This window comes from Fimicolochytrium jonesii, assembly GCF_025526975.1.
Source record: "Fimicolochytrium jonesii strain JEL569 chromosome Unknown EV422scaffold_7, whole genome shotgun sequence".
Taxonomy (NCBI): Eukaryota; Fungi; Chytridiomycota; class Chytridiomycetes; order Spizellomycetales; family Powellomycetaceae; genus Fimicolochytrium; species Fimicolochytrium jonesii.
The window spans coordinates 951166-977570 of record NW_026515674.1 but is presented as its reverse complement, the minus strand read 5'-3'; the positions used below and the strand labels follow the sequence as shown (position 1 = coordinate 977570).

The 26405-nt window shown below is 55.9% G+C and overlaps 8 protein-coding genes across 8 annotated transcripts; 4 read left to right on the top strand and 4 right to left on the bottom strand.

The window, feature by feature from the left end:
• Nucleotides 1–160: 160 nt before the first annotated feature.
• On the bottom strand, nt 161–2102 carry EV422DRAFT_525063 (YT521-B-like domain-containing protein). The gene is made up of 5 exons (XM_053070026.1): nt 1954–2102; nt 1781–1875; nt 1186–1715; nt 721–1118; nt 161–652 (listed from the first exon to the last, which is right to left on the bottom strand). The coding sequence occupies exons 1-5, from the start codon at nt 2076–2078 to the stop codon at nt 517–519; spliced, it is 1284 nt and encodes a 427-aa protein (XP_052927010.1). The 5' UTR covers nt 2079–2102; the 3' UTR covers nt 161–516.
• Nucleotides 2103–5390: 3288 nt separating this feature from the next.
• Nucleotides 5391–8956, top strand: EV422DRAFT_525061 (uncharacterized protein). The gene is made up of 2 exons (XM_053070025.1): nt 5391–6015; nt 6152–8956. The coding sequence occupies exons 1-2, from the start codon at nt 5710–5712 to the stop codon at nt 8672–8674; spliced, it is 2829 nt and encodes a 942-aa protein (XP_052927009.1). The 5' UTR covers nt 5391–5709; the 3' UTR covers nt 8675–8956.
• Nucleotides 8957–9845: 889 nt separating this feature from the next.
• Nucleotides 9846–11252, top strand: EV422DRAFT_410575 (uncharacterized protein). Its single transcript, XM_053067032.1, has 2 exons — nt 9846–10415; nt 10510–11252. The coding sequence occupies exons 1-2, from the start codon at nt 9945–9947 to the stop codon at nt 10942–10944; spliced, it is 906 nt and encodes a 301-aa protein (XP_052927008.1). The 5' UTR covers nt 9846–9944; the 3' UTR covers nt 10945–11252.
• EV422DRAFT_525058 (armadillo-type protein) lies at nt 11165–14366 on the bottom strand. The gene is made up of 2 exons (XM_053070024.1): nt 14022–14366; nt 11165–13718 (listed from the first exon to the last, which is right to left on the bottom strand). Exons 1-2 carry the CDS (start codon nt 14260–14262, stop codon nt 11527–11529), a joined length of 2433 nt encoding a protein of 810 aa, XP_052927007.1. The 5' UTR covers nt 14263–14366; the 3' UTR covers nt 11165–11526.
• A 565-nt stretch (nt 14367–14931) lies between these two features.
• On the top strand, nt 14932–16506 carry EV422DRAFT_505476 (uncharacterized protein; the record flags this gene model as incomplete). The annotated part of the gene is made up of 1 exon (XM_053068490.1): nt 14932–16506. The coding sequence occupies one exon, from the start codon at nt 14932–14934 to the stop codon at nt 16504–16506; it is 1575 nt and encodes a 524-aa protein (XP_052927006.1).
• Nucleotides 16507–16681: 175 nt separating this feature from the next.
• Nucleotides 16682–17716, bottom strand: EV422DRAFT_410532 (uncharacterized protein). Its single transcript, XM_053067031.1, has 2 exons — nt 17093–17716; nt 16682–17014 (listed from the first exon to the last, which is right to left on the bottom strand). Exons 1-2 carry the CDS (start codon nt 17580–17582, stop codon nt 16686–16688), a joined length of 819 nt encoding a protein of 272 aa, XP_052927005.1. The 5' UTR covers nt 17583–17716; the 3' UTR covers nt 16682–16685.
• Nucleotides 17717–17848: 132 nt separating this feature from the next.
• On the top strand, nt 17849–18926 carry EV422DRAFT_566363 (P-loop containing nucleoside triphosphate hydrolase protein; the record flags this gene model as incomplete). Its single annotated transcript, XM_053072429.1, has 5 exons — nt 17849–17955; nt 18152–18229; nt 18307–18391; nt 18584–18700; nt 18780–18926. 5 exons carry the CDS (start codon nt 17849–17851, stop codon nt 18924–18926), a joined length of 534 nt encoding a protein of 177 aa, XP_052927004.1.
• Nucleotides 18927–19722: 796 nt separating this feature from the next.
• Nucleotides 19723–22594, bottom strand: EV422DRAFT_619132 (uncharacterized protein; the record flags this gene model as incomplete). Its single annotated transcript, XM_053074057.1, has 4 exons — nt 21338–22594; nt 21105–21266; nt 20249–21032; nt 19723–20160 (listed from the first exon to the last, which is right to left on the bottom strand). Exons 1-4 carry the CDS (start codon nt 22162–22164, stop codon nt 19723–19725), a joined length of 2211 nt encoding a protein of 736 aa, XP_052927003.1. The 5' UTR covers nt 22165–22594.
• Between the last annotated feature and the right edge of the window lie 3811 nt (nt 22595–26405).

The window sequence follows — 26405 nt, the reverse complement described above, 5'->3', positions numbered from 1 at the left end:
CTGGGCAAACAATGCGGAACTCAAATTCGGCGGGCTGTCAACTCCGCACGCTTACATAACAGTGAGCGCTGAGACGCGTGAACTCACCGCCCTCAAAGGATAATTGTGGGGGCCTATACAAGCTTTGCAGTGGCGGTTTGCATTTCAAAATAAAAAATATCAAAGCTTCAAAACTTAGTAGCTACAGTAAGAAAGCGGCAATAGAAGTTTCTGGCACGGTCTTCCTAGTGCCAAGAAGAGGTTCCAGCCGAACTGTCCTTTTGAAGGAACAGAAATTCAAATGGGGGGAGTTGAAAGGTTGGAAGGGGGTCAAGAACGATAGCAGAGCGGTAGCATGAAAATGGACCCGCAAACAGGTCCCCCTATTGGCCCAAAGAGAATCGACACCGGAGCGAGACAGAATTGTTCCTTTTGCTGCAAACTTGGGTGGGAGTGTTCGTTGATTTTTGGTCTTTTGTTTCTCGGTCTTCCGAACGATATAGCGTCGTTGGATTTTGCTGAGCTGGCTCGCAACCCTTACAATGTAAACAGTTCTTCCAAAACTGAGGTCTGCGTGTGGAATTCGCAGTAGATCCTTAGCATCTCGTGACCGATGGCTTCGGTCAGCTCTTGGGTATCCCTTGAGTTCGAGACTGGTTTGTTTTCGTTGGCACTGGGCGGGGATATCAAATCAGCTGGAGGCAGACTGCATACCTAGGGTTTTCTGGCAGAAAAGCATACCTGACTTTCAAATGACGTACAGCATTGTTGGGAACGTCCTTCACGAAGATCCACTCGACATTGAAAGCGCCCTTCCACCTCTTCGCTTGCTCCCAAATCGTGACCGTACAATTCCAGTCCACAGCACTCGTCATACGGGCCACTCCGCAAAAGCGTCCAGAAGAGGTTACCGAGAAGAAAAGGAACACCGCGTGATCGTGTGCGCCGAGGCCGCGAACGGGGCTGTTGGGCTGGGATTCAACGGCGCCGGAGGCGGCTGCGGTTGCGGCGGCTGCTTGGTTTGCTTTAAAGGCGTTGTCGAGCCGGCGGTTGCCGAGTTCGGTGGAAGACCAGACGTTGTGCTGGACGGAGGCGACGATGTTGGTTGCTGAGTTTGACTTGATCACGAAATAACGGGCCTGCGGATTGTAGGCATCAGATTTTGAGCAGCCCTTCTCGCCCTCAGATGAGTGAGCATTCACTTACATGACGAGGCCTGACATCGAACACAAATGGCCCCGGATTCAACCCACGGGCAGCTACAAATTCGGCAACCTTCTGTTGAGCCCACGGATTAGGCTTCACCAACGCCGCCGGGCTTGGATTTACGAGCTGCGGCAGGGTCGGCATCGACGCAGGGCGAACGGGTCTCAAAAACAAAGCACCACTGACCGATCCCGGATCTGTCTGGCGGGCCGATAAGCCGGCGGCAAAGTCTCCCGGACGAGACTCCATGAATTTGGTAGCGGCTTCGCTCCATTCTGCGTCTTCTTGGTATTCGCGCAGAAGCTGTTCTTGGACTTGTTGCGAGTGTGCTGCGCGGTCGCGAGCTGCTACAATGGAGGAACCTGAGGGTCTTGGTGTAGTGTCGGCCCATGCAGGACTTTCCAAAGTGTTCTTGATGCCATTGCCGTGGAATTCGGACAAGGCGGTGAGGGATACGGCTCTTTGATGTTGCTGTCGCGAAGCGGATGGCGGACCAGGGCTTGGGCTTGGAAATGAATAACGATTGGTCCCTGGAGCGCGAGATTATAATCAGCATACTATGGATTAATTAGGCTCAGGAGCGATGTCAGCGCACCATAAGATTCGCGAAAAGAGCTGTCATCCACGTAGTTCCCATAACCTCTGCCTGCATTGAACGTTCCCGGCGAAGCGCGCGACTGAGCCGCAAAGCTAGATTGGTCAGTGCGCATGAGAGAAACATCGCTATCATGGCGTCGCATCATAGGTTGCGGTTCACTCTCGCAATACCTCGGTCTGGGCGCATCGCTGTAGCGGCGGATTCCTTCCACGGTCGGTGGAGAGACGAATGAAGGCCATATGTCATCTTGTGCGGGACGTTCCGCGTGGTAGCCTTGGGCGGGGCGAGACTCCATGTGCGTTGGGAAAATGTAGTCCCGGTTAAAATCCTCGGTTTCGAATGTTGTGGGCGTCAGGCGTCTGGGGCCTGGCGACTCGTTGGCCAGTCTGAATGAGTTGCTTGGGAGGTTGACGCCGAAGTCGTAGGATCTGCTGCGGTGTCGTGAGCTACACGGAAGATCGTCCCATTCTTCGGCGCCGTAGCCGTTGCCAAGGCTTTCGTTTGAAGATGCCCTGGCACTAGGTGTGGAGCTTCGACGTGCAGTATCTTGAAACACATCAAAACACACGTCAGCTTCTGCATCCAGCCCGCAATCGGAGGATCCCATTCAAGCCATCACCTACCACGTTCATTGTTACTTTCGCCCGGCATTGCATTGATAGCATTCCATTCCCAAAGCGAAGGCTTTCCAAAGTCCGACGCTCGTCCAATACATTGTGAAATTGGGGCCCCAGCAACGTTCGCCTCCTCATGGCGACGACGCACCGCCGTTTCTTGTTCAAGGTACGAGAGGGCCTGTCGACGGACAGCCTGCTGTTGCTGCGGGTCTTGATAGGACGTGGTCTTGGGTTGGCGTGCAGGTTCTCGATTTCCCGATTCCGACGGCCGCCAGGGCTCCCCGATGTTGGACTGAAGACTATTGTTCCTGCCGAAGGATAAGCGGCGCGGATAACGAGTGTTTCCGTTCTCACTAGCGAAATACTCTTCTGCGAAATTCGAGTAGTAATCAGCGTACGCCTCGCTTTCATCTTCCGATTTTGGCTGTCGCTTTGATCCTTCCGCGGACATGTTGGTTCGTGATGTTACTCAATCTAGTTCAACTTCTTAGTAAGCCCGATGAAACTTCGCAACTTGATAGCTTGTAGAGCGTCTCTTTCGACTTGACTTTGTACTGAGCAGCCGTCAGTGCCGTCGACGCAGTCCGAAAACCGATATATCGTTTCTACTCGTATTCCCGAGTGTCGCGAGGTAGCCTGCATGAGCAGCGTCGCACCCTGGGATCGTCGGAATCTAAATATTGGGTCGAAGGAACGGGTCGTTCAGTGAGTCCGAAGTTTCCAAGTAGTCTCTCTGTCCCTGCAGGATGGATGGTTCTCCACAACCGCGCAGTGTCTATGTGCGTCTCGGCTCCCGATCCAACTCGGAGCCCTGGGTCATGCATACCTTATGGAGATAGGGTAGGAGATGGAAAGACGATGCAGACTTGTGCTCTTTTGAGTCGTGTGCTGTGAGTGTCCCTTTGAACAGTGTTCGCTCACACAATTCAGTTCGATAGCGCTGTTTCTAAGAACGACGAACGAACTCAGGTGTGTACATAGGTTGTTTTCGCCAGGTATGGAGCTAACAGACAACCAGGCAGGTTTCAAAGGTAAAAGTCTCAAGTTGTTCGGCTCAAATGGGGGGTGTGAGAACCTTGCTTCCGTCCACCTTCGAAGAAGCGCTCTGTCCTGCCTCTCAGAAACCTCTCTTGAAAGCACCCTCGCATCATATATTCACGCCCAGCTCACCGTTCCCATGAGCCGCATATCCCAGCGCCGCCGCGATCTTATCCACTCGGGGCATCAGAGGGCGTCACCGGCCCTCCGCCCTTTCTTATATCCGTTGCTGTTTTTCTTCTCCGCAAGCCACACGCAAGCTTCCGGTTGCCACGGGAACTGACATAATCGAGCATCCCCAACATGAGACAATGGCATGTGCTAGCTGTTTTGATGTAAATAAAGCGGAGGTTGTGATGGGGAGTGTGGGGAAGGCAACGGGGGGACTGTTGTTGCGGAAAGTGACGGGGGGACGCGCTGTCGATTGCTGTCAGAAGCGGAAAGTTTTACGATTTGACAACTCTTTGTGACTGGCAGCCGGAGAGTTCGTATTAGACAGCAGCTTACGGTCTTCCAGCAAAACGCGAGATGAAAGCAATCACTTTACTCAACGCTATAAGCGCAGGGTTGGGACCTCCTCTCTTCATTTCGATAGAGGCTGCAAGGATAGTCATGGCGTATGAACCGCCAGCGTGAAAATCGAAACGCCGGAATCATCATTCACCATCACGACGGCTTGATGTTGTCAGAACTGGATCTGACGACTGCCCTGTACGTCTGCATGTCCATCCTTTGACCGTTTAGCCGGTAAATCCCAGTGCCTAAGTCTCACAGATCGAAACTCCATCTCAACCGTGAGGTTCATGTCCTCTCCCTTTGGTCTGCACCTTGGACAGCCCGAGGCGTTCAGGATCCATCGAACGCCAACAGCGCGGCAGTCAAGTCGAAAACGGCGCTCTCTGCATAGACGGTGCCCACATGTATCTATCTAGCATCGGCCGTCTATCTGTACCCCGAGTGGTGGTACACGCCGGGTGGCAAACATGCTTCGAGAGACTGTTGCTGCCCTGTGCCCGGAAACGACGCTGTTGGAATCAAACAGCGGCAAAGGGTCCGTCCACTATCGACCGAGCTCCAGAAGTTAGAGTGTCGTTTCATCGCTGCTCAAAATTCCACACCCGTCTGCCGGCCCTTCGTCTGAATTTTTGCATCGGCACGTCAAACAGTCCAAAATTCTATCCAAAGATCTGACAGATGACTAAGATGGGGAGCATGGCCTTTTCACCCCACCAGCCCAAAAAAACACTAGGAACCAGCCGATCTGCACGTCATGTTATAGACCGCATCTCGATCTGATGCAGCCGCCCTAGCAGTGGCGTAATGGGTTACTCCTCGAAATGCGTTCAAATGCGTGGAAAATCCCACACAATGTCAATCCTGCTTTCGAGGTGGCATGCTGTAAGCTGCCCCATTTTCGAGGCACACCAATGGGCTGAGCCGTATCTTCAAGAAATGGTGATGGCCTCCCAAAACCCTCGAATAGCCTCGTCGTTTGTCTGGAAAGCCAGATGTTCCCACTTCACACCCCGTCCAGTGTGTTCTCGTTATAAATTCTGGCATATCCGAGTATTCCTGTGAGTCCCTCCGACCTCCTCTTTCATACACTCTCCACAACCGCCACAAGATGGGCGAGAAAAACGTAAAGTGACTTGCAAGTGCCTGGAAATGTCGCTAGATATAGAGACCTCCATTGAATTTCAACTGTGTCCGGACTCTGGAGCAGCTCTAATATGCGCTTCCAACCTCGGAAACCACTCCGGTCCATCTCTCATCGCCATCGATGCAATTTCACTGATGCTAGGGACATGTTTTCGTTGCGGCAGCAAGCGCCGAATCTGCGCCATGCGGGGCAATTGCCGGCGGCGGTGTTGGGGAGCCTACGCGTCGCAATGAGGGGCGATTGCGTGCTCTGATCTGAGAAGCTTGTCCCAAGAGCTTGTGCAAATGATTAGCGCGTGATTAGCGATTTCCGCCTCCGTTGTTCCGAGTTCTAATTAACCCAACGCGGTGATTAGATTAGGGTTAGCATCTCATTTGCCCCAATCGCCCCATCGATGGAAACCCGCCCGCTGCTCAAGAACCACCACAGTGGCATCCCTTACTCCGCTCCGCTTGATCTTCCCAGTCGGCACCGCTGTCAGCCTCCATAACGGATCGCCCTTCCTTCCTTGGGCAATCGTATCCGACCACTTTATCCTCATATCGTTGATCACAGAATTCGAGCACACTATTCACACGCTGTCCACAAACATCTCATCTCACACTACAAAAATGTCATCAGAACCCCTCCAGCCCACCACTCCACCCAGCCAACCCCAACTCGGCGCCGTAATCGGCCTCTCAGTCCTCGCCACCGCCACCACTGCCGCTCTCGCTGCTATCTACTTTGGATGGGTCGCTAACATCACGGGTGGTCGGAAGAATGCTGGGGATGATGGGAAGTTATTGAGGGAGTTGTTGGAGGGTGAGGATGAGGTGGAGGGGAAGAAGGGGAAGAAGAAGAGTGGGAAGAAGGGGAAGAAGGATGGGGTGGTGGAAGTGAAGGAGGTGAGGGATGAGGTCGGTGGGGTTGAGCAGGTGGGTTTGTGAGATATGGACATGACTCGTGCGGTAGCGAGCGCATTTTAGAGCGAATGCGGATGCGAGGGTCTTTTTGATCCCATCGCCCAATCTTACACAATGTTGATACCAAACTATTTTCTTTCCATTGCAGATCGGCAAGAAAAAGAAGAGAAAAGGCGCCAAAGCCGGTCGCAGCACCTCACCCATCGCTTCCGAAGCCAAATCCCCAGGCGCCGCCTCTAGCCGCAGCCTTTCCCTCGAAACCGAGCCTGTAGAAGAAGAAGAAGAGAACTTCGCCGACCTCTTGCACCTCACCACCCTGCAAAAGCCCAAAACCACCGCTAAGCTGGGCAAAGACCAAGGTCAGCTCGCCGCGATTGCTGCTGCGGCTGAGAAGGCGGCTAAAAGGAACAAGAAGGCGAAATTGGCTGCTGAGCATGCTGCTGCTGCACATGCTACTGCAGTGGTGCAGAAAGGGGCTGGTGATGTTGTGCCGATTAGTGGGGATGCTGCGGTTGGTGCCGCGGATGTGAGTAGGGATGCTGAGGCTGCTGTGGCTCCGGCTGCGGATGAGTATGTTCCGACGGCTGCTCCGGTGGCCGATGCGCTGGCTGTGGATAGGGATGTTGAGATCTCCGAGGTTCCTGCTCCTACAGCGTCCGTGTCATCGAAGGCCGTTGAGCCCGCCGTGTTGGAATCTCGCATCGCCGCGAAGGAGCAACCCAAGACCTCCGCAAAGCCCACCCTCGCGTCCCAAAAGACTCCCGTCAACGGTGTCCAAACCAACCGCGCACAGAACGACCTCGACGCCCTCTCCACCGACATCTCCGCCCTCCAATCCAACACCCACATCACCCTCACTGAAGTCACCGCTCTCAACGCCCGTCTAACCGACTCTACGCAAACCATCGCTACCCTCCTCACCGAAAAAGCCGCGTCCCAAACCCAAATCGACACCCTCACCAACCAGCTGCAACAGTTGCAAGACAAGCTGGAACGCCAGGACGCCGAGGTCGAGATTGTGCGCACGACCAATAGGCATTTGACTGAGGGTGTCAATAGGCTGCATTTGGATGTCAGGGAGGCTGAGGAACGTGCGCAGAGGGCTGTCAAGGCGGCGACGAAGGCGACAGACGCCGATGCACTGTTGCATGACGAGATCGCGGACTTGAGATCTCAGCTTCAAACCGCTTTCGAGGGCGAGGAACGCGGCAAGCGGGAGGCTGAAACCGCCGTCAGGGACGTTGAGACGAAATACGAATCGCAGATCGCGCGTGACGAGGCTACCATCTCCCGTCTCGCGCAGGAACTCACCGCCGAGCGTGAGAAGACTGACGGGGCTGTGAAGCGTCTCACGCAGGAGTTCACCACCGAACGCGAGCTCCACGCTGCGGAAGTCGCCGCCTTGCGCGGGCAACTCCACCATTCTACACAACAAGCGAATGAGACTGAACAACGGATCCAGCATCTGCATGCGGAACTCACGAACGCGACCGCTGATCGGGACACGCAGATTGAGCATTTGAGGAGTCAGGTGGAGGAGAAGAGTGAGGAGGTTGGGAAGGTGGAGTTTCAGCATAGGGCTGAGATTGAGAGTTTGAGGGGGGAGAATGGAAGGTTGGCGAGCGTTGTTGAGCGATTGACCGGGGAGGTTGAGGAGGTGAAGGCGTTGAGGGGGCAGCTTGGCCAATTGGCTGACGAGAAGAAGAGAGTTGAAGAAGAGCTGAAGGAGGCGAGGGAGAAGATTGCAGTTGCTGTCGGCGAGAAGGAGAATGCCGAGAAGGCGGCATCCGAAGCTCGCGACCAACTAGCTCTCGTAACGGCAGAAAAGGAGAAGCTCGAGAAAGAAGGGTCTGAATTCCGAACGCAACTCACCACCGTCAACGAACAACACCAAGCCCTTCAAACCCAGCTCGACGCATGCCGCAAAGCGCTGTCGGACGCCAAGACGGAGGCGGAAAAGACATTCACTGAAACGCGCACGGAGCTCGCGGACCTTACGAGGCGAGTCGAAGAGTTGACCGCCGAGCTAACACAAGCTAAAACAGACCAACAACGCGAGAACGACCTGATCGGACAACTTTCCGTGGAATTGCAAATGTCGCAAGCAAATCTCAAGACGGTTCAACAACAGCTTGAAGAAGTGAAAGCAGAACGCGATGCGTTGACCGAGTTGTCGCACGCAATGATTGCAGTTAACGTGGAGGAGATTGAGCGGAAGGCTGCGGAGTTTAAGGGCTTTGAGGCGTCGGCGCGGGAGGAGCAGCAGGAACAGCCGGCGATTGAGGCGGAGGGGGAGAAGCATGAGGCGGTCGAGAGCGAGGTGCTGGACTCTGTCGCGGCGGACTCGGACCGTGTCGCGGATCTGGGCGGGCCTCCCTCCGCTTCTATCGAAGACAGCGACGCCGGCGCGGAACCCGCAACCTACACGCACACGTTTCACTACCCGCACCCCGGCACCTCCGTCCTCGTAACAGGCACCTTCGACGACTGGTCCAGCAGCGTGCACCTCGACCCCAGCACGCGTTCCGCGACGATCAGCATCCCACGGGAGAAGACGGCGGATGGGAAGGTGGTGTACAAGTTTGTTGTGGATGGGGTGTGGTGTGTGGATGCGGAGGCGAGGGTGGAGAGGGATGAGATGGGGGTGGAGAATAATGTTGTTTATTTGTAGGAGGGGCGTATTGGGCGTGAATTTGGGCCACTTGGGCCCAAATCACTTGCGTGGGTATATATGTATGTATGGTCGGGCGTACGGTTTATATGTATGGGCTGATGGGTGCCCGCCTCATATGGTTGTTTCTGATTGGTGGTCATATACTTGTTGAAGCGTCTCATGTGTGTGGAGAATACGATGCATCTAATGTAGTCCACAGCTGGGTTTGTTTTTGCGGCGCGGGGTTCATTTTGAGACCCCCGAGCGAGTATATCTCCCCATTTTTTCGGCGTGTCAAACATCTTCCCAAAGACGAAGGGATGGCATATCATACTATAGAAGGTGGGCATCGATATGGAGGAATCTCGACGGGGGTCACGTTCACCCCATCAGACTTGTCCAAACGTTCAAAAGGAGATGAAAAAGTTCACCCGGTGGCCGGGCAGGAGATCAGGGAAACCTTCGAAGTCGAGGGAAACGAGGCTTTCCTTCGGCCTGCCCTGCATACACGCTCTTATTGTTTGTTTGCAAGCAACTTGAAATGGGACGTCCTTTGGGCCATTTTCGGACATTCAGCATAACAGACGCGACGCGACGCGTTCTGCGGCCCTGTGCAACGTCCGGAAGCGCGTCTTAATTTCGACAGACGCGTCTCTTTCAACCCCCCCCGTCAACCCCTTTTTTCCGGTTGATTTGATTTGACCCCCCCCCCCCCCGCAACATGGGCATTGCATTGCACAACAAGAACCCCTCCCCGAATGTTCTTGAAACCGCTGGTTGGCCGCAAGTGGGGGCCCGCATGTCTCCCAATAACCCAATGGTACGTAAATGGATCCAGACAGAACTCGCAGACGGGAGCGGCCGATGTTCCCACGCTCGCTGTGCTTTCGGACAAGGGTCGTTGCACGGCAAGCAATCAAGCAGCGGAATCAACCAACTCAATCAAAGCGGGAGAACGAAGGGGCTCAGCATGCCCTCCCTCGTCTTCGCTCGCTGCAGTAGGAGAGACGACGGGAATACAAAAGCAAATCACCCCAGCGCACTTTCCCTCGCTTTTCCCTCTCCTCTTTCTCACCTACGTACGGACTGACTCTGTTCACCCCTCCCGCTCGTGAGTTGGCTGCGCCAGGAGAGACTCTATAGAGAGAGCTAATAGCTGCTGCTGCCTTCCGATCTTTCGCAACCACTTCTCTTTTCGTTCTCCGCCTTCCCACACCCCTTCGGCAAAAGCACAGCACAGCACAGAACTTCCAAAAACACCATCCACCCACAAAAACCTTCCAAAACCATGCGCACCACACAGTCCCCACGCAGGGTCAGCATCCTTCTGGCCCTCATCGCCATTCTCGTCCTCTGCATCTTGCCCAACCTGGTCGACGCCTCGCCTCAGGGCCAGCGTAACAGACGCCAGGGTCAGAAGAAGCCGAACAAAAATAACAACAACAACAACAACAACAACAACGGTGGTGGTGGTGGGAGGGGCAACGGTAACAACGGTGGTGGTGGTGATGGGAAGGGCAACGGTAACGGTAACGGCGGAAACAACGGCGGAAACAACGGCAACGGTAACAACGGCGGCGACAACGGCAACGGTAACGGCAATAACGGCGGCAACAACGGCAACGGCGGCGGCGATACCTCCGCGGCAGTCTCTCAGTTTTGCAAGGACACGGGACTCACTCCTTCAGATGGAACTCAGATCAAGGATGGCGCTTGCACGAGTACTCCGATTGGTGCCTTGCCTACTACTGCCAACATGGTACGGGGGCCGAACAGCACAGCACAGCTGAGCACAGTCATCCTTTTCTACAGTCATCCAATCCTAACCATCCCCACACTTCCCCCCAACCCAGGTCTCAAGCCTAATAACCTCCCCCTCCAACGGCGCAACCCTCGACGCCTCCTCCGACCTCCTCGTCACCGTCGACTACCGCAACCTCGACACCGGTTTCTTCTCCGACCCAGCCAAAACCTACTACACCATCCCGCAAACCCTCAACTCCGACGGCGTCATCCAAGGCCACTCGCATATCACCATCCAACCGCTGGGTTCCAAAGCCAACGCCGCGCCCGACGCGAGAACGTTTGCCTTCTTCAAGGGGCTGAATGACGAAGCGCAGAATGGCCGCACGTTGAGTGTCACGGTGCCGGGCGGCACGTTTACCGAGGACGGCGTGTATCGCATCTGCTCCATGAGCGGGAGTAACTCGCATCAGCCCGTGATCATGCCCGTGGCGCAGAGAGGCGCCCAGGATGATTGTATCAGGGTCACCGTCGAGGGCGCTTGAAGAGGACTTTTCCACTTCGAACGGGGTTTTTTGTATATATCTGTTCGGTACCCCCGTCACCCTCCTACCTAACCCGCATACGTGTTCCATACCCCCTCGTCCTTCATGTATCTATTTCATCTTTCGCTCTTTGTTTTTTGTGTTTGCTTTTGTTTTTCCCCCCTGCGTATATATATACCGTTTTCCCTTCACCCCATTTGTTCTGCGCGTAGACTTGCTTCTTCGCCCGACTTCTTCTTCTTCATCGTTTTCGTCTCGTACATGTGACACGTATTGGCGTAAAAGAAAAAATGTCAAAAGTTTCCTTTTGTGCCGGAGATATTTGTTCTATCATGGTATATACTGGGTATATACTGTGTATATACACAGGATTCCAACTAACAGAACACATGGTTTCAGTTCCGGGGACGCCACGAAAACGCCGCAGAACGCGAACGTAAGGTAGGTTTGAAAGGGGTGTTCCGAGAAGGGCAGATTAAAAGACTGAGGGTACAGAACAATTCACGGGGGACGGACGTTACAGTACAAGGTGGGGGGGCGACAAGGTCTACACAGAGATTTTTGCGAGGACACGGGTATTCATCACAACACCATCAACAGCGCCGCGGCCGCGCCGGGCAACGCGACCCCGCTCACATACCCAGGCGCCTTCTCCTCCGTTCCAAACGCGGTCGTCAGCTCGCGTTTACTGATGGCGTTGTCGGAGAGCTGGCGGGCCGATTTGGTGATAGATCGGCCGAGCAGGGCGCCTGTTGTCGCCGGTGGGGGTTCCAACGGCCGTTCCTGCTGTGCTGGGGCCGACGCCGTTTCGGGTGCCTGTTTCCGGAGTGCGTCCAGGACGGGCTTGATACCCGCGGCCAGGAGGCGGTCTCTGAACTCGTCGTTGGTGCGTGCGAGCGCCTGCAGGAGCACACACACGTTCGTCTTTGACTCGTCCGCGTACGTGTAGGCCGGGTCCGCCGGGTTCGTCGTCGGGTCCGCCGCTTCCACACCACCACCTGCACCGCCGTCCCCGGTCTCCAGGCCGCTGGTGAGGATCTTGACGACGGTGGGGACGATCGAGGCGTGGTATTTGCTGATGGCCGTGATGGAGTCCGGGCTGGCGTCGGCGAGGAGGATGAGCGCCACGACGCCCTCGTTCTGGACCATTGGGAAGACCTGCCCCTCGACGGGTGTCGCGTCGAAATGGACGTGGTGGTCGTCTTCTTCCTCCGTATTCGACGGACCGCTCTCTGCTTCTGATGCGCGGGCTTTTGTGAGCAGGGCGCCGGTGACGATCTGGATGAGGGGGACGATGCAGCGGGCTTTGATGAGGGTGTTGAGGAGGGGTGAGGGGCCGGCGCGGTGGATGGCGCGGACGAGGTTGACGAGGAGACGGCCGCCTTCGTTTCGGATGCCCGTGTCGTTGTCGCCGGTTGCGTTCCAGATCAGGTTGATGATCTTGTTCAGGGGTGTTTTTTGGCCGGCGGGGGTGGCCGGCCATGAGACCAGGGATGAGGACGCGGCGTCTTTAGGCGGTTCCTGCCCCGTGACAATGCGGTACACATTCGCGTCGTTGCTGCCAGCGCACAGGTTCTTGAGGACCCCGACGGCGAGGTAATGCACGGGTTTGCATTTCGGCATCTCGAGGGTGTCCGAGATCTTCTGTATAACGCCTAGGTCGCCGAGCCGGGCGCGATTGGCGCTTGCGAGGGACAGGTTCTTGAGGGCACCAATGACCGCGTGCAGGACTTTGATGATGCCCTTCATTTCCGCACCCGCGTTCTTCGTCCGCTGCGTTTCCAACTCAAGGAGGGCGAGCATGGGGGGAACGACGCCGTGTCGCTCGACCAGATCGACACAGGTGGTATCGCTCCGAGCCAGGTTCCCGATCGTCAACGCCCCGGACATGCGGATCTCGTCCTCCTCCGCCCAACTCAGATGGCTGCCGGACCCATGGGCCATCCACTCCGTCAGCTGCTTCATGATGTTGCTTTTCTGGGGAATGTCAAACATGTTGGCGTCGTTCATGGAGACCAGGGTAGCTATCCGCGAGACCGTCTTCCGCACGTCAGCGTACGTCTGCCAAGCCTCCTCGTCGAACTCCGCGCGCGGTTTGGTGGGGCGGTGGTCAACGAAGTCGAGTAGGTTTTCAAACAGGTCGCGAGACACGATGGCCCGCTGCACGGCGTCGTTCTCGCTGATGGCTTCGAGGACGGTCGTGAGTGCGTCCAGGGCTTCTAGTGCGTCCTGTAGGTGGGTTGACGTCACGGAGGGTTGCAGGATCACGTTGTGCTTGTACCGAAGCAACTTCAGGAGAATCGAAAGCCCGTCGGTTGCTAGCAGTTCATTCACACCCCGGTCGCTTTCCGACAGATTGCTGATCAGCCGGATCGCCGCGATGCTCATTTTGATGACGTCCGGGTTGTCGTCCGTAGCCGGGTGGTCCAGATGCCTGGTCAGGATCTGAAGCAAGACATTGAGAACACCCGCTTTCAGGATCTCCACCTGCACGGGTTCATTGTCCATGCTGATATTCGTCAGTGCGCCACTGGCCGTCGTCAGCAGTGCGATTTTGGGAGATGTGAGGTAGGAAGCGATCTCGGCAATGCCGTTCGGTGTCTCTAAGACCTTTTCGCGGTTGATGTCGTGGTCATAGCAGAGGTTTGCGAGAGCTCTGAGACTTTGGATGACGAGGTTGTCTGCGTCGCTGCTTGTTGTAGAGTGGCCCAGTTTGAGTTGGGCGATCAGGGCTGGGATGGCGCCGGCTTCTGCGATTGGGTCTCTCGCTGACTCTGAATGGGAGAGAGGGATACTGGGTCAGGTAAGGAATGCAATTGCCTTGGCGAACCGGATTTTGAAGCAGTAGAGCGAGGGATGTAACACTACCCCTGCACGCTCCGCTCGCGATAGACTAGGTCATGCGGATGCAATCTTCCGCCATCCGCGCTTTGCCGGTGTCTCCTCGATACCATAAGACGAAGCCTGGCCTCTGCTCGCCTGCCTTGAGCATCCCTGCGCCTCGCTCAACAGCAGTAGGGCTCACTCCGCTACCCATCCCCGACCACAGATCACACCTCCCATCATCACAAACTCACCACTCTTAGCAGCCTCCGCAAAGACATTCGCAATCGTCGTCCTTACCCCCACATCACCACTCGTTACGTCCGTCAAAAGGCCGGCAAGCAAGTCGATCAGGGCCGTGTGCTCTGCAAAGTCGTCGCGAGCGGCGTCATCTTGCGGCGCTAGTGCGGATAGGGTTTGGATGAGGGCGGTTGGGTCTTGAGCGCCCGTGGAGAGCAGGGACTGCAGATGTTGGAAGGAGTGGTCGAGTGACATTGCGACAGGCTGTGCTTCTATGCTTTATGGGAGTGTGTGTTTGTGTGCGTGGCCAGGATTGCGGGATGAGCATATGATTGCCGTCCGCCTGAAGTCGCTGAAGTGGGAAAAGGACCGCTTTTGACGTCGTTGCAAGCCCACTCAGGACAGACAGAGGTCGGAGGGCATTAGCACAAACATACACACACACAACCGTCGCTGGACGCCCACCGTTGCCATTCCGCCGTCTGCGCTGTCCACCGCATTCAGAGACGGCCGCTCCGACAGAGACGGCTGCTTCCAAAGCGGTCACACACTGGAAATCACGGCCTACGAATTGAGCTTTCCGAACTTCGCACAGGTGTTCCGAATCCCCACCGGCCTTAGACATATATTGGCGATATAACAGAGCGGAATAGGGAGTGAAGAGCAGCTGATAGTAGTGGGGAATAGACGGTGGCGGCGGTGGTGGGAAGCGGGGATGAGCTCATGTTCAAGAATGGCTTCTCGTGCCTCGGTGCAGCACCAACGTCAAGTTCAAGAAGAACGGGATACCTGCTTCGTCGGATCTTGCCAACACAGAGGGACTACCGCAGCAGCGGCGATAGAGGACGGAGTGGAGGATATAGAGGTCGAAGCGGAGGGCCTATGTTGCAGTCTGGGAGCGTATCACCCGTTCCCACGGCGGCCATGGCGGTGACTAGGCGACCCTTCTCCGAAACCCCAACCCGGCGCTCTTCTGCACAAGCGACAGTCCCCGTCTCCGAACCCCTCCACGACTACTACGCTTCCCGCGGCTTCGAGGAAGACCCCCTACTTCAATCTACCGTCAAACTCCAACGCGAAGAACTCCGCCAATCCATCGAATGGTACCGCGAATCCCTCTCCCACCCCCTTCCCCAGCCAACCGCCTACACCCACCTCGACAGCCCGTACGAGGACCCCTGGACGCTATACTGCTACCTCTCACACGACCTCGCCGCGCTGCGCTGCTCCCCGCACTGGACGTTCACGGCCATTTTGGAGTTCATACGAGACGCGGTGACCTCCCCGCAGATATGTCTGGACCGCATCGAGCGCGTGGTTGCGGATATGGGCCAGATTGGGGAACCGCTGAACAAGATGGACTGGGACGCCGTTGTGGCCTCGTTTGAGAGGTGGGGGAAGTTGGAGCATATGCGGTACATGAAGATGAAGATGCGGCATTTGACGGTGTTGGCGAGGGCGGTCGGTGATGCGAGGGACTCGGATCCGCGGCGGAGGGGTGGGAAGAAAGGGGCGGATTCGCAGCAATACCTGGATTCGGGGATGTACCGCGCCTGCCTGACCTCCGTCACCCGGCGCGGGCAACTCCTTGCCGTTAAACAGCTCGCGGACGAGATGCTCGAACACTGCACGCACGACCAAAAACTTTTCCAGACAGTCATCCAATCCCTCGTCGACATCCGCGACTCGCTCGCTGCCTACAAAGTCTACGAGTACATGCGCAGCCACGGCCGTATCCCGACCGTCTCAACTTACCGCGCCCTCATCCACTCCCTCTGCCACGACACCACCATCATACTCCCCATCACGCGGCACAATGCCACAAAACAAACCAAAATCTCAACGCTCAAAGTCGCGACAGCCATCCTGTCCGACGCGGTCAAGTACCACAAACACCCCAAGATCTTCGCAGCGGTGTTTGAAGTCTACGCCGCGCATAACGCCATGTCCGCCGCGACGCATCTGCTCGATATCATGAACACCTACGCCGTCCCCGTCGACCAGAAAACTTGTCTCGCGTTTTTTTACCTGCATCTCCGCCACCGTCGTCCGCGTGCTGCGAGGGCACTGCTCGACGCGCTCCTTACGGCTAAATCCACCTCGTTGCTCCAACCGCATATGTCGCCAGAACACCAATGCAGGATAGAGACGACACATCCGTCGTTCCACCGGTTTGTGCTCTACGCCTTCATCCGCTGCGGCCTGCCCTGGGAGGCCTACATATACTTCAAGCAGACCCTCCCGCGGTACACGACGCAGCCACTGGATGCGCGTACGTGCGGGATGCTGATTGCACGGTTCGTTAGGCAGAGACCCGACCGGGCGTTGGAGGTGTGGGAGTATATGAAGCAGAAGGGGGTGAGGCCCGGATTGCATACGAGGACGCTTATGGAGGGGGTTTTGAGGGAGAGGGGCGATGAGGTGGAGGAGGGGGAAGGGGAAGGGGAGCGGTGGGCGAATATGTATTTGAGGAGTGGGTATGTGGCGGATTTTGGATGAGGGGTTGGATTGGATGGGATTACTTTTTGGATTGGAGGTTTCGAATTGAGTGTTATCATCTATTGGTTCAATACCCCTCACAATTATTTATATTTACATACACCGGCATGTCTCTCAACCCATCTGCAAACAAAGAAGCGTCTTCCCACATCGTCCCTCCCCCGGTCCCCCCCAGACCCCTACAAAACCACCATCCGCGTACACCCGCCCCCCCTAACCTCCCTAATCCTGCCCAGTGCCCTCATAATCGCCACAACACTCCTCCCCATCGGATCCAACCTAAACGCACTCTTACTAAACACCTCCTTATCCCTGGCGACATCCTTCTCCGTGATAAACATCTTGCCCTTGGTTTCGGGGGTGTGGTGTTTTTTGTGCTCCCAGAAGATGTCGCGTTGGGGTTTGGTCATTTTTGAGGGGGGCAGGGAGAGGAGGGTGTGTTTGTCGTGGAGGAGGAGGGTGAATTCGGAGATTAGGGTGTTGAGTTTGGGGAGGGTCAGGCGGCCGACTAGGGGGGTGGTGACAAGGGAACTAGTCAGTAAAACGGGAATGGTTGGACAGAAGTGCCAAGTGGGGTTGTACGCACCTTGGTATTTGGGCAACGACTCGAATTCCGCCACCGTGACTGGTGCAATCGTCGTGTTGACCGTTTTCTTCACTTGCGCGGGCGGTGGTGGTGCAGCCGTCTCCTTCGCCCTCGCATCCTTCGTATCCCCTCTTCCAGCCCCCTCCTCCCCATGATTCTCCATCTCCGCAAGCACCACCCTCGTCTTCCCCTCCTCCCTCCGCCGTCCCAGCGGCACCCCCACCGGAACATTCCCCGCCATATGCCCCACACATTCCCGAACCCCTTCCAACCGCCCAAGCACCTCCCTCCCGCTCTCAATCACCACCCTCTCCCTCTCAACAGCGGCGGATAATTTCGCGACCCGCCTCTCGAGGTCGTCGACGGTGCGTGTGAGGGAGATGTAGAGTGGGTCGTTGGTTATGCTGTCGGTGGCTGAGGTTGGGCGGAGATGGCGGGAGGTGTGCAGGTTGGAGAGGGTCTGGGAGAGGGTGGCTAGGAGGGGGTCCATTTTGCGGGAGGAGGAGTGCCAGTGATGGGTCAGAGTGGGTGGAGGGTGGGTATGTGCTGTAGTTACAGTACGTACTGCCTTTGCGAGGGAGTAGTCCGGGGGTAGTTGGCAGGACGCAAAACCTCACACTTCGTCTCGTTCGCAGAAAGGGGGCGCATCCACGCCGTTCGAGACTTCGGACATCCGTCGCCTCCCAACGCGTCGCGCGGAGACCAGAACCCTCAGATTCAGCAAACAACCCCAAACAACCCGACGAACAAGAAGATATGGCAGCAACAGCCTACCCCCCTCCAGCCCCCTCGTCCGCCCTCGAGCCCAAAAAGGTCGTCATCGTCGGGTCCGCCGGGTGCGGGAAGTCCGCTCTAGTCCAACGGTACGTACGCAAATCGCCGCATTTGCACACCTCCTCATATTTCTTGTCCCGTGTCTGTTTTGTGTGGGTCAGCGAAGTGCATGGGGCCGGGAGACGCCGGCGGATTGAACAAGTCGCAGGATGGGAGAAGGCAGATGGCTACCGCACTTGTGCGATTTCCAACCAAGACTGACTCATATGGGGACCATCGCAATAGGGCGCTGACGAACACCTACTCAAACCACTACCAACAAACCTTTGGAGCGGATCTGAGTGTCAAGACGACCACCGAGAAGTAACATATTCGTGGGGCACATCTCACAGGGAAACGAGAAACATATGATTTACGTGGGGGGCGATTTTTTTTTCCAGGAACAAGTATTCGTTGAACCTCTGGTGCTGCGGCGGACATGAGCGATACCGGGCGCTTTTGGAGCAGTTTTTCGTTGGAGCTAACGTACGTTTCGTGGAAGTTGTGCGGGGTGTGCGGGGATCGGGACAGGGCTTGATTGGCTGGCAGGGTGTGTGACAAGGAGTCGATGTGGGGGATGGATGTGGGCAGGGAAGCGTTTTTCATGCATCACAGCCGGACGACACCGACACGGGCATTTGTTAAACTCCACTTTCCCGCTCGCGCCCTCGTAAACAGGCAGTGATCCTCTGCTTCGACATGCTCAACACGTCCTCGTTCATGGAGCTGCCGTTCTGGTACAACGAATACAAACGCAATTGCCCGGACGCGCTCGCCGTCATCGTCGGCACCAAGGTACATTCAACCAGCCCCCCAGTCGCTGCCTCAACTTTCATCCATATTCTGACTCTACCCTCTGGTCATGTTCTATTAGTCAGATGACGCAGACGCGATAAAAGTCCCAACCCAAGACGCGCTCAAGCAGGCCAAAGAATGGAGCATCGAGTTCCGCGCCGTGTCGGCAAAGACGGGGATGAACGTCGCGGAGCTGTTTGAAATTGTTCAGGGTGGGATTCCTTGAGTGCGAGGGACAGAGTGGTGAGGCGGGGGTGTAGATGAGAAGCAGGGGGTTTTTCTTTCGGCGGGCTGGGATCGACGTGGACGACGAGGGGCCGATCCCTTCTCCGCCAATCCCCACGCAGCCATACCGACACGATTTTTGGGCAGTCTTCATTTTTGGGGTGGGAGAGGCGCTGGGTATGAGAGTCAGAGTTTCACGACAGACGCGCATAAGAACCTTGGGTACCAGGAAAAGAAACCTCTACGGAATCTCAAAAGCCGCATTCAGAAGATTGAAGAACAAGCGACAAGCAGAGCAGCATGGTATATACAGCGTGGCCCCGACCCCACAAAACACCAAAACCGAGAGAGAAAATAGGGAACAGTGAGCCAAATAGAGAACATGTAGTCTAAATAAATGTCTATGGGCGGACATCCAAAAAAAAAAAATGCGGAACAGAACTGGGGGAATGATGTCTGGCCACGTGTGCTGGGGATGTGAACGGGGTGAAGCGAGGGGGTAAACATGTGTCGATGTACCAGTCGGGTGCAAAGATGGGCAAGTGGGATCGCTGCGCGGGTGGGCCGTATGGCTGCTGCGCGTTGGGTCGTGGGGGTATTTCCGACGGACGGTGGGTGTAGGAGGCGAGCAGGGGGGATGTTGTGCGAGAGCGCGAAACGACGGGTGTTTCTTACGGTCCGGTGGGCTGTTGCTCCGGGCCTCGGGGTCGGTCCGGCCGAGGGAGCGCATCAAAGCGGAGAACTCCTCCCGCGCCCTCCTCATTCCGGAAGTCAAAGAGGGAAGGTAACCCCTCAGCTCAAACCCCCATCGCCTTCATCCGTTCCACCATCCCGTCCTCCCCGGGCTCGTCCTCCACCACCCCAACCTCCTTACACTTCCTCCAACCCCTCCCCCGCCCCCTCCCCCACCTCTCCAACACCTCCTCCAACCCCTTCCTCCCCACCGGCTTGGCCACATACTCATCAATCCCGACGCCAAGACACCTCTGCCGCTCATCCGGCAACGCATTGGCCGTCACCGCGACAATCGCAACCTCGCTCCACGGCGCCGGCAGCGCCCGGATGTGGGTTGCTGAGGTGTAGCCGTCCATGATCGGCATCGAGATGTCCATGAGGATCAGGTTGAAGGTGTGGGGTGGGGAGGATTGGAGGGTTTGGAGGCAGGCGAGGCCGTTGGTGGTTATGGTGGGGGTGTGGCCGAGGTTGGTGAGGACGCGGGTTATGATTTTAATGTTCTGTGAGGGAGACGCGGAAGGATCTCAATGTCAATCAACGGGGACAGATCGCGATCTCAAGGGCCGCCGCAGACGTAGAAACACATACCGTGGGATTATCCTCAGCGACCAAAATCGACAATCCCGTAACGCTTCCAGACGAGCTGCCTCTTCTCAACCTGCGTGGTTTGGCCTGTGTTTCAGGTTTCGCTTCCGTCGTCGGACCGCCGGTCCCATTCGCGTGGGCAAATCCATTTGTATGACCCGGCGTGTCCGCAGTACTGCCCTTCGCCTCGTTTGCAGTCTCGTTTGCAGTCGCATTTGCGACTCCATTCGCTTCCGTCACCCCATTCGGTGCGTCCTCAGCTCCCTTCGGCACCACCCCCTCAACATACGGCACCCGTAACGTGAAAGTGCTGCCTTTCCCCACCGAACTGAGAACGGTGATATCCCCACCCATAAGCGCCACCAGCTCCTTCGCAATCGTAAGACCCAACCCACTCCCTCCAAACCTCCGTGTAGTCGACCCCTCCGCCTGCGTAAACGGCTCAAAGATACACTTGACCGTCTCCTCCTCGACTCCAATCCCTGTATCCCGCACTTCAAACACCAGCATCCCGTCCGCGAGTCGCGTATCCACCACGACACTGCCGTGCAATGTAAACTTGATGGCGTTGGCGACGAGATTGGATAGGCATTGGCGTAATCGTAATGGGTCGATTTTGACGAAGGGCGTGTGGGGTGGTGCGAGCGGCGTGGTGGTGCATGTGAAGGTGAGGTTCTTTTGGTGGGCGAGTGGGCGGAAGATGGCGGCGGTGTCGCGGAGGAATTCGTGCAGGTCGACGGTGAGGACGTCGAGGGTTACGCGGCCGGCTTCGATTTTGGAGAAGTCGCTGATGGGATCGGCGAAGGGGATAAGCATGGACGTGTGTTTGAACAGCCTGAATGAGGATATTATCACTTACAGGATATCATCGACGATGAGCGTGAGTGCGCGGCAGGAGCGTTCGACCTCCTGCGCATAGTCTCTTTGTTCGTTGTCCAGACGGGTGCCGAGAAGTAGATCGTTGAGACCCATGATTCCGTTGATAGGGGTTCGAACTTCATGGCTCATGCGTGCCATCCAGCTGGGGAAAGGGAAAATTGGGCGTCAGCCTGAACAGTTCGCATACGTGCGAGACGAAAGGTTTGATCTTACTTCGACTTCATTTGACTAGACTGCAGCGCAAGCTGCTCGCTCAACTTCAATTGCGCCTTCTCCAACTCCGAAGCCCTCTCGCGGGTGCGTACATACTCCGTAATATCATGTCCAATAACGCCCAACCCCACACACTCGCCCGTCGCATGATCAATCTCGGGCACCCTGCACACAAAATACACATTTGTATTCCCATCCGGCATCTCGACATGCTCCTCCGAGACCACCATCTTCTTCCCCTTCATCGCCGCCACGTCGTCAGGGCGGAGGTACGCCCACACTTTCTCGCCAAAATAGTCGAGATCCCGCTTGCCGATCATCTCGGACCGGGGCACGCCGACGAGCGTCGCGAAGGTGTCGCTGACGTCCGTATATCTGCCCTCCACGTCTTTCAGCGCGTAGGTGTAGTTGCTTCTGAGGATCATCGCGGCCTCTTTGGACTCGATGAGCGAGACGTAGGTGACGTACTGCTCGCCAATGGGGACCGTGTGCACCCGGACCGGAAACTCGAGGCCGTTTTTGGCGCTAACGGGCACGACGATGTTCCGCCCGCTCTTGATCAGATCGCTTAATTGCGCCTGTCGTGCTTTCTCTTCGTGGGTGGGTGGGCAGATCAGTGAGACAAAGTTTTGCCCGACAGCCTCTTCTTTGCTGTATTTGAAGATGCATGTTGCGCCGGCGGACCAGTAGTGGATGGTGCCGAGGGCATCGTAGACTACGATGCCTTGCGGGGAGGATTCCACCAGGGCGGCAAATGTGACGCCTGGTGCGACTTCCGCTGGACTTTCGAGCATGTTCGCAGGTGTCTTCGTTGAAGCAGTCACCATACTGCTGAAAGATGAAGTTCTCCCCGGTTCATATATCTGGGAGTGAGCAAAAGGAAAGCGCCGGATAGCTTCCCGAAGGCGCAGTGCTAAGGGATTGATTGATGATAGTCCGGCTTCCTCGGAAACGCTTCTATGGCCTGGTTCAAAGTTCAAAGGTAAGAGATACTCTCTTGCACTGTTGAGTTTCTGGGGGCGAAGAGGTCGACGGGCACGGCAATGGTAATGGCGGTTACTGTTTAACCGGACGCAATGGGGGTGTCGTTCGCCGTATCTTGAGAAGACAAATTCGGTAGGTCCCACTGGTGTTTCTTTTCACTCTCCTTCCTCGCTGTTTGTTGCGTCGAGTATGCGGTGAGTTTGAGTTTGAGAATTGCGAAGGGAAGCATCGTGGCTCTCTTCTGTGTATCTTTCGCTTCTCCGTCGTCTCTTCTTTGGTCGTCGCTGGGCTGCCGATACGACTCGATCGATCTACATATAAAGCAAGCAGCCTGCCTCCCGCAAGGCCAGGCCTGGCCCCTGTTGCATGTCCGATCCGTCTACTTTTGTCACCCAGCAGTCCTCACACCTTGCGGTAGACCATGTCCATCCCATGGACGCGCTCGAACGAGATTGTCGTAAGACTCGTAGCGCGTGGCGCGTATATGACAGCGTCCATTGAATCGAGTCTAGACCGGAGTCTCCGGACGCCGGCACAGAAGCCTCCCACGCACCCGGAACTGGGTATCTGTCGATCTTCTTGATGCTCCTATGAATCGGCTTTGAAGCAAGTGTCCCGATCGTGCCGGAAGTCCCGGAGACATGTCTCGACCTGACGACTGACGCCAAAGCCTCAATCCGATGTGGATGTCAATATCAGATTCGTCGCCTGGCAGACTCTGATGACCACCGCAACGCTCGCAAGCCGTTCAACACGCCGGGTGTGACTCTGGGAGAGTATCATTGTTGACTCGTTGTCGGGCGGACTTTTGATATTATGCCCCGGCACAACTGTACAGCGTCCTGGCATATTCCCCGTCTTACATAGCGTCGCGGCCCACACGAAATGTACGGGACGAAATAAGCAAAACCTCTGCAGGGCGAAACATCCGTAGCATCTGGATAAGCTTAGGAAGCGTATTCAAAATCTCATATCCTGCTTATAAGGCGAAAGAAGAAGGAGGTAGAGAGCATAACCCGATGACGGTCGCCGGCACCGCAGCTGGACTGTCTCTCTCGCCCGGGCCTTCTGACATAGCTGCGCTCCCCTTGACCGAATCTCTTTACTCACCGCATCAATCAGAATGGATAATCGAGGCGTTATCATTCTCTAACTATCCCAGCACACCTCCATAAAACCTCGTTCGTAACATCATTTTCTCGACGCGCATCACGTAAGCGCAACGCGTGTTCCTCGTTTTTCTCGCCTTGCGTGTAAATTCTCGGCTCGAGTTCCCAGCAAACGAAGAGGTCTAGCAGGAAGGCCATCACAAGTAGGATTTACTGGCGCTATCCCCGGAAAGGCCAGATTGCAGCCCTGGCCATCCGCCACATCAACGCCAAGCGCCATAACCAGTGAGTTCAAGCACGAACTACAGAATGCGATTTTCGGTGACGATGGACCTTTTGTGACAATTGCCATGACAGCAGGCCTGCAGGAAAACCAAAGTGGTTACACAGTCGGGTAAAGAGCTTAGATGTCGGGCTCGCTCCCGCGGAAGCAAGGTACAGTAGCTTCAGATTCTGAAGTCTGCGTTTTTACGGATATCAATTGCGCACTGCTTAGCGTGGATGCTGCGTTTTCATTCGTACGTGTGCATGCATGGGCCAGCGCGAAGCGGCACGACTTTTCAGAACCGGCCACTTTCAGCACGACACGGCACTGGGGGGGCGGGGGGGGGGGGGGCGGGCAGGGGGGGGGGGGGGGGGATTGATGGAATCATTCGTACTCGGTTTTCTCCACGCTTTTTTTTTCCTTTTTCCGGATCTCGAGCTTTCCAAGCGAGGAGGTTTTTTTATGTTTTCCCCAAAGCCCCAAAGCCTCCCACGGCTCTGCTGCATGATCCATGCGTGGGTAAGCCTTATCTTGATCGCAGATTCCGGACGTTCGATCGTCTCCGCCGCCGTATACCATTACCCCACATTCAAGCCGCATGCCTGTCCCATCCTGTGTTTTCGTTTTCGGGAAGCGTACCTTGTCGAGTATTCGATGAAGAGTGGTTCCGCCACTTTTCGCGAACCTGCATGTGCAGGACTGGGCTTGCATGGGCGTCTCGGGCACTTTGCTGTTCATGCGAGGGTGCTTGACTCGCCTACGAAAGGTCACCTCGAACTTTTGGGCCCTTCCGTGGCATTGTATCTACCCCACAACCTACCCCACGCTCCGGCCGCATGGCTATTTACAGTCAAGGGGCATAAAGCTGTCTCTCCGTCTAATTGAATTCAATGACCGTTTCACATGGCAGAGAGGCGCGTCGGGGGGACACTGACTTAAACTCGCCTGACTGTACATTTGATTCTCAACCATCGAAAAAACGAAAGTTGGCTCCCCAAGCCACTGGTCTCTCAGCTTTTTTTATCCCATTTGCCGAACGTTCGTCGTTTTTGAACGGAGGGTGCCACCCCGGGTTTGCGGGCTTCCCAACGTGGCTTGCAGCAAGGCTTGGTTGGCCTCGACCGGTGCGGAGAGTGTAAAAATTGTCGATGGGCGATGTAAACTGTCCATGTGCTCCGACGAGTATGCATAGCTCGTGCAGAATCTCACCCCCGGCCACGATCGATGCGGGTCCGGTGACTCCGGTCCGCGAGCAAAATTGCTCGTCAAAAAAATCTTGGGGGTGAGTCGCGAACAAGCATAAGCACCACTTGGACCGCAAGGAGCTTCTCAGCCGGACCGTGGCTTTCGGGATCTAGTGACCTAGTCCATGACGTGGACCACGATTATGGAAGGTCGAAAAACCGTGAAGCGATGAACAGCTTTCAGATTAACGCTGAGTCGCTGACCGAAAGAAAAGAAAAGCAGCTGGCTATACCGTTTGGTATGGCTGTCGACTTTTTTCACGTTCTGGACCCGATGTGAAACGGGGCTGGGACATGCTGCTTTTTTGACACGCTACGAGGAGCTGAGAGGTTCTCGTCCGCTCACCGCGGGGTCTAGCGACCGACGAACAGCTGGCCGAAAGAAAACCGAACTTTTCAAAAAGCAGATTAAGCTTCCCGATTGTCCGCCTCAGCATTGTTTTCCTTTCCAGAGAAAAAGACCCGAGCACCGGGGACGCGAATTGACCGCGCGCCACCCTTTGCCGCTTTTTTGACAGCGTGGGCATCCTTTCCTTTCCTTTCCTTCGTTCCCTTGACAGACAAGGCAGAAACGCATGCGGTTTTTTGCATCCCCAAACTCCCCCAAAAAAAAAGACGGGAACTTGAAAACAGAATAGTAAGCGGAACATATAACATTATTATATATGGCTGTCATACCTGAGATTGATGAGAATTGATGGTTACCCCACACATACGCCCCGATACCCCACGCGACACTCCCAAATTCTCAAGCTGGGACCAAACTACTCGTAAGGGGAACTGCCGAAAGGGGAAAATGGCAGGCCTGGGCTTGGCTGGGCTCTGTCTCCCTGTTTTGCATGCCCGCATGGGCAGACGTACCGGTGAATCGTTGCCTTTCTGACGTTCATGTTCATGTTCTTGCTCTATGCTGCCTGGCGGCCATGCATTTACGTTCAGCTCCCCGGCACATCATCGTCATCGCTACGGCAGCGCACACGCCACCCCGCGGCTACTTCTAACACAAAAAAAAGCTGCTGTCCCATAATCGTTTCGTTTTCCCGCTCGAGCCTCTATCTTCTCCGTTGGCTCAGCTTGACAGACTTTTCGCTCGACGCAGAAATGCCTTTCCTCGCGGATTTGCTGGCGAATGCTCAGCTTTTTCGCTCATCAGCTCGGAGCATCGGACATCACATCGGCCACGCACGCCTCCCCGCGGCCGAGCAAGCTTAAACGCAAAAATTGCCTTCTCCTTGTTATGCCTCCCCTTCACTGCCTCACAGTCCTGCAATATTCCGATATACTTTCAATACCGGTTTTCTCTCTTTTCCTCTTTCAGCGGGGCAAGGCCGGGCCTAGCCCGCGTCACTTGACACGCAGAATTGCCTTCTCATACTGCCTCGTCTGCCTACACGCCATGCTGCTATTTCCTAGACCTGACCATATCGAACATGCCAGTCCCCGTCTGCTCTCTCCTTGATTTTCCT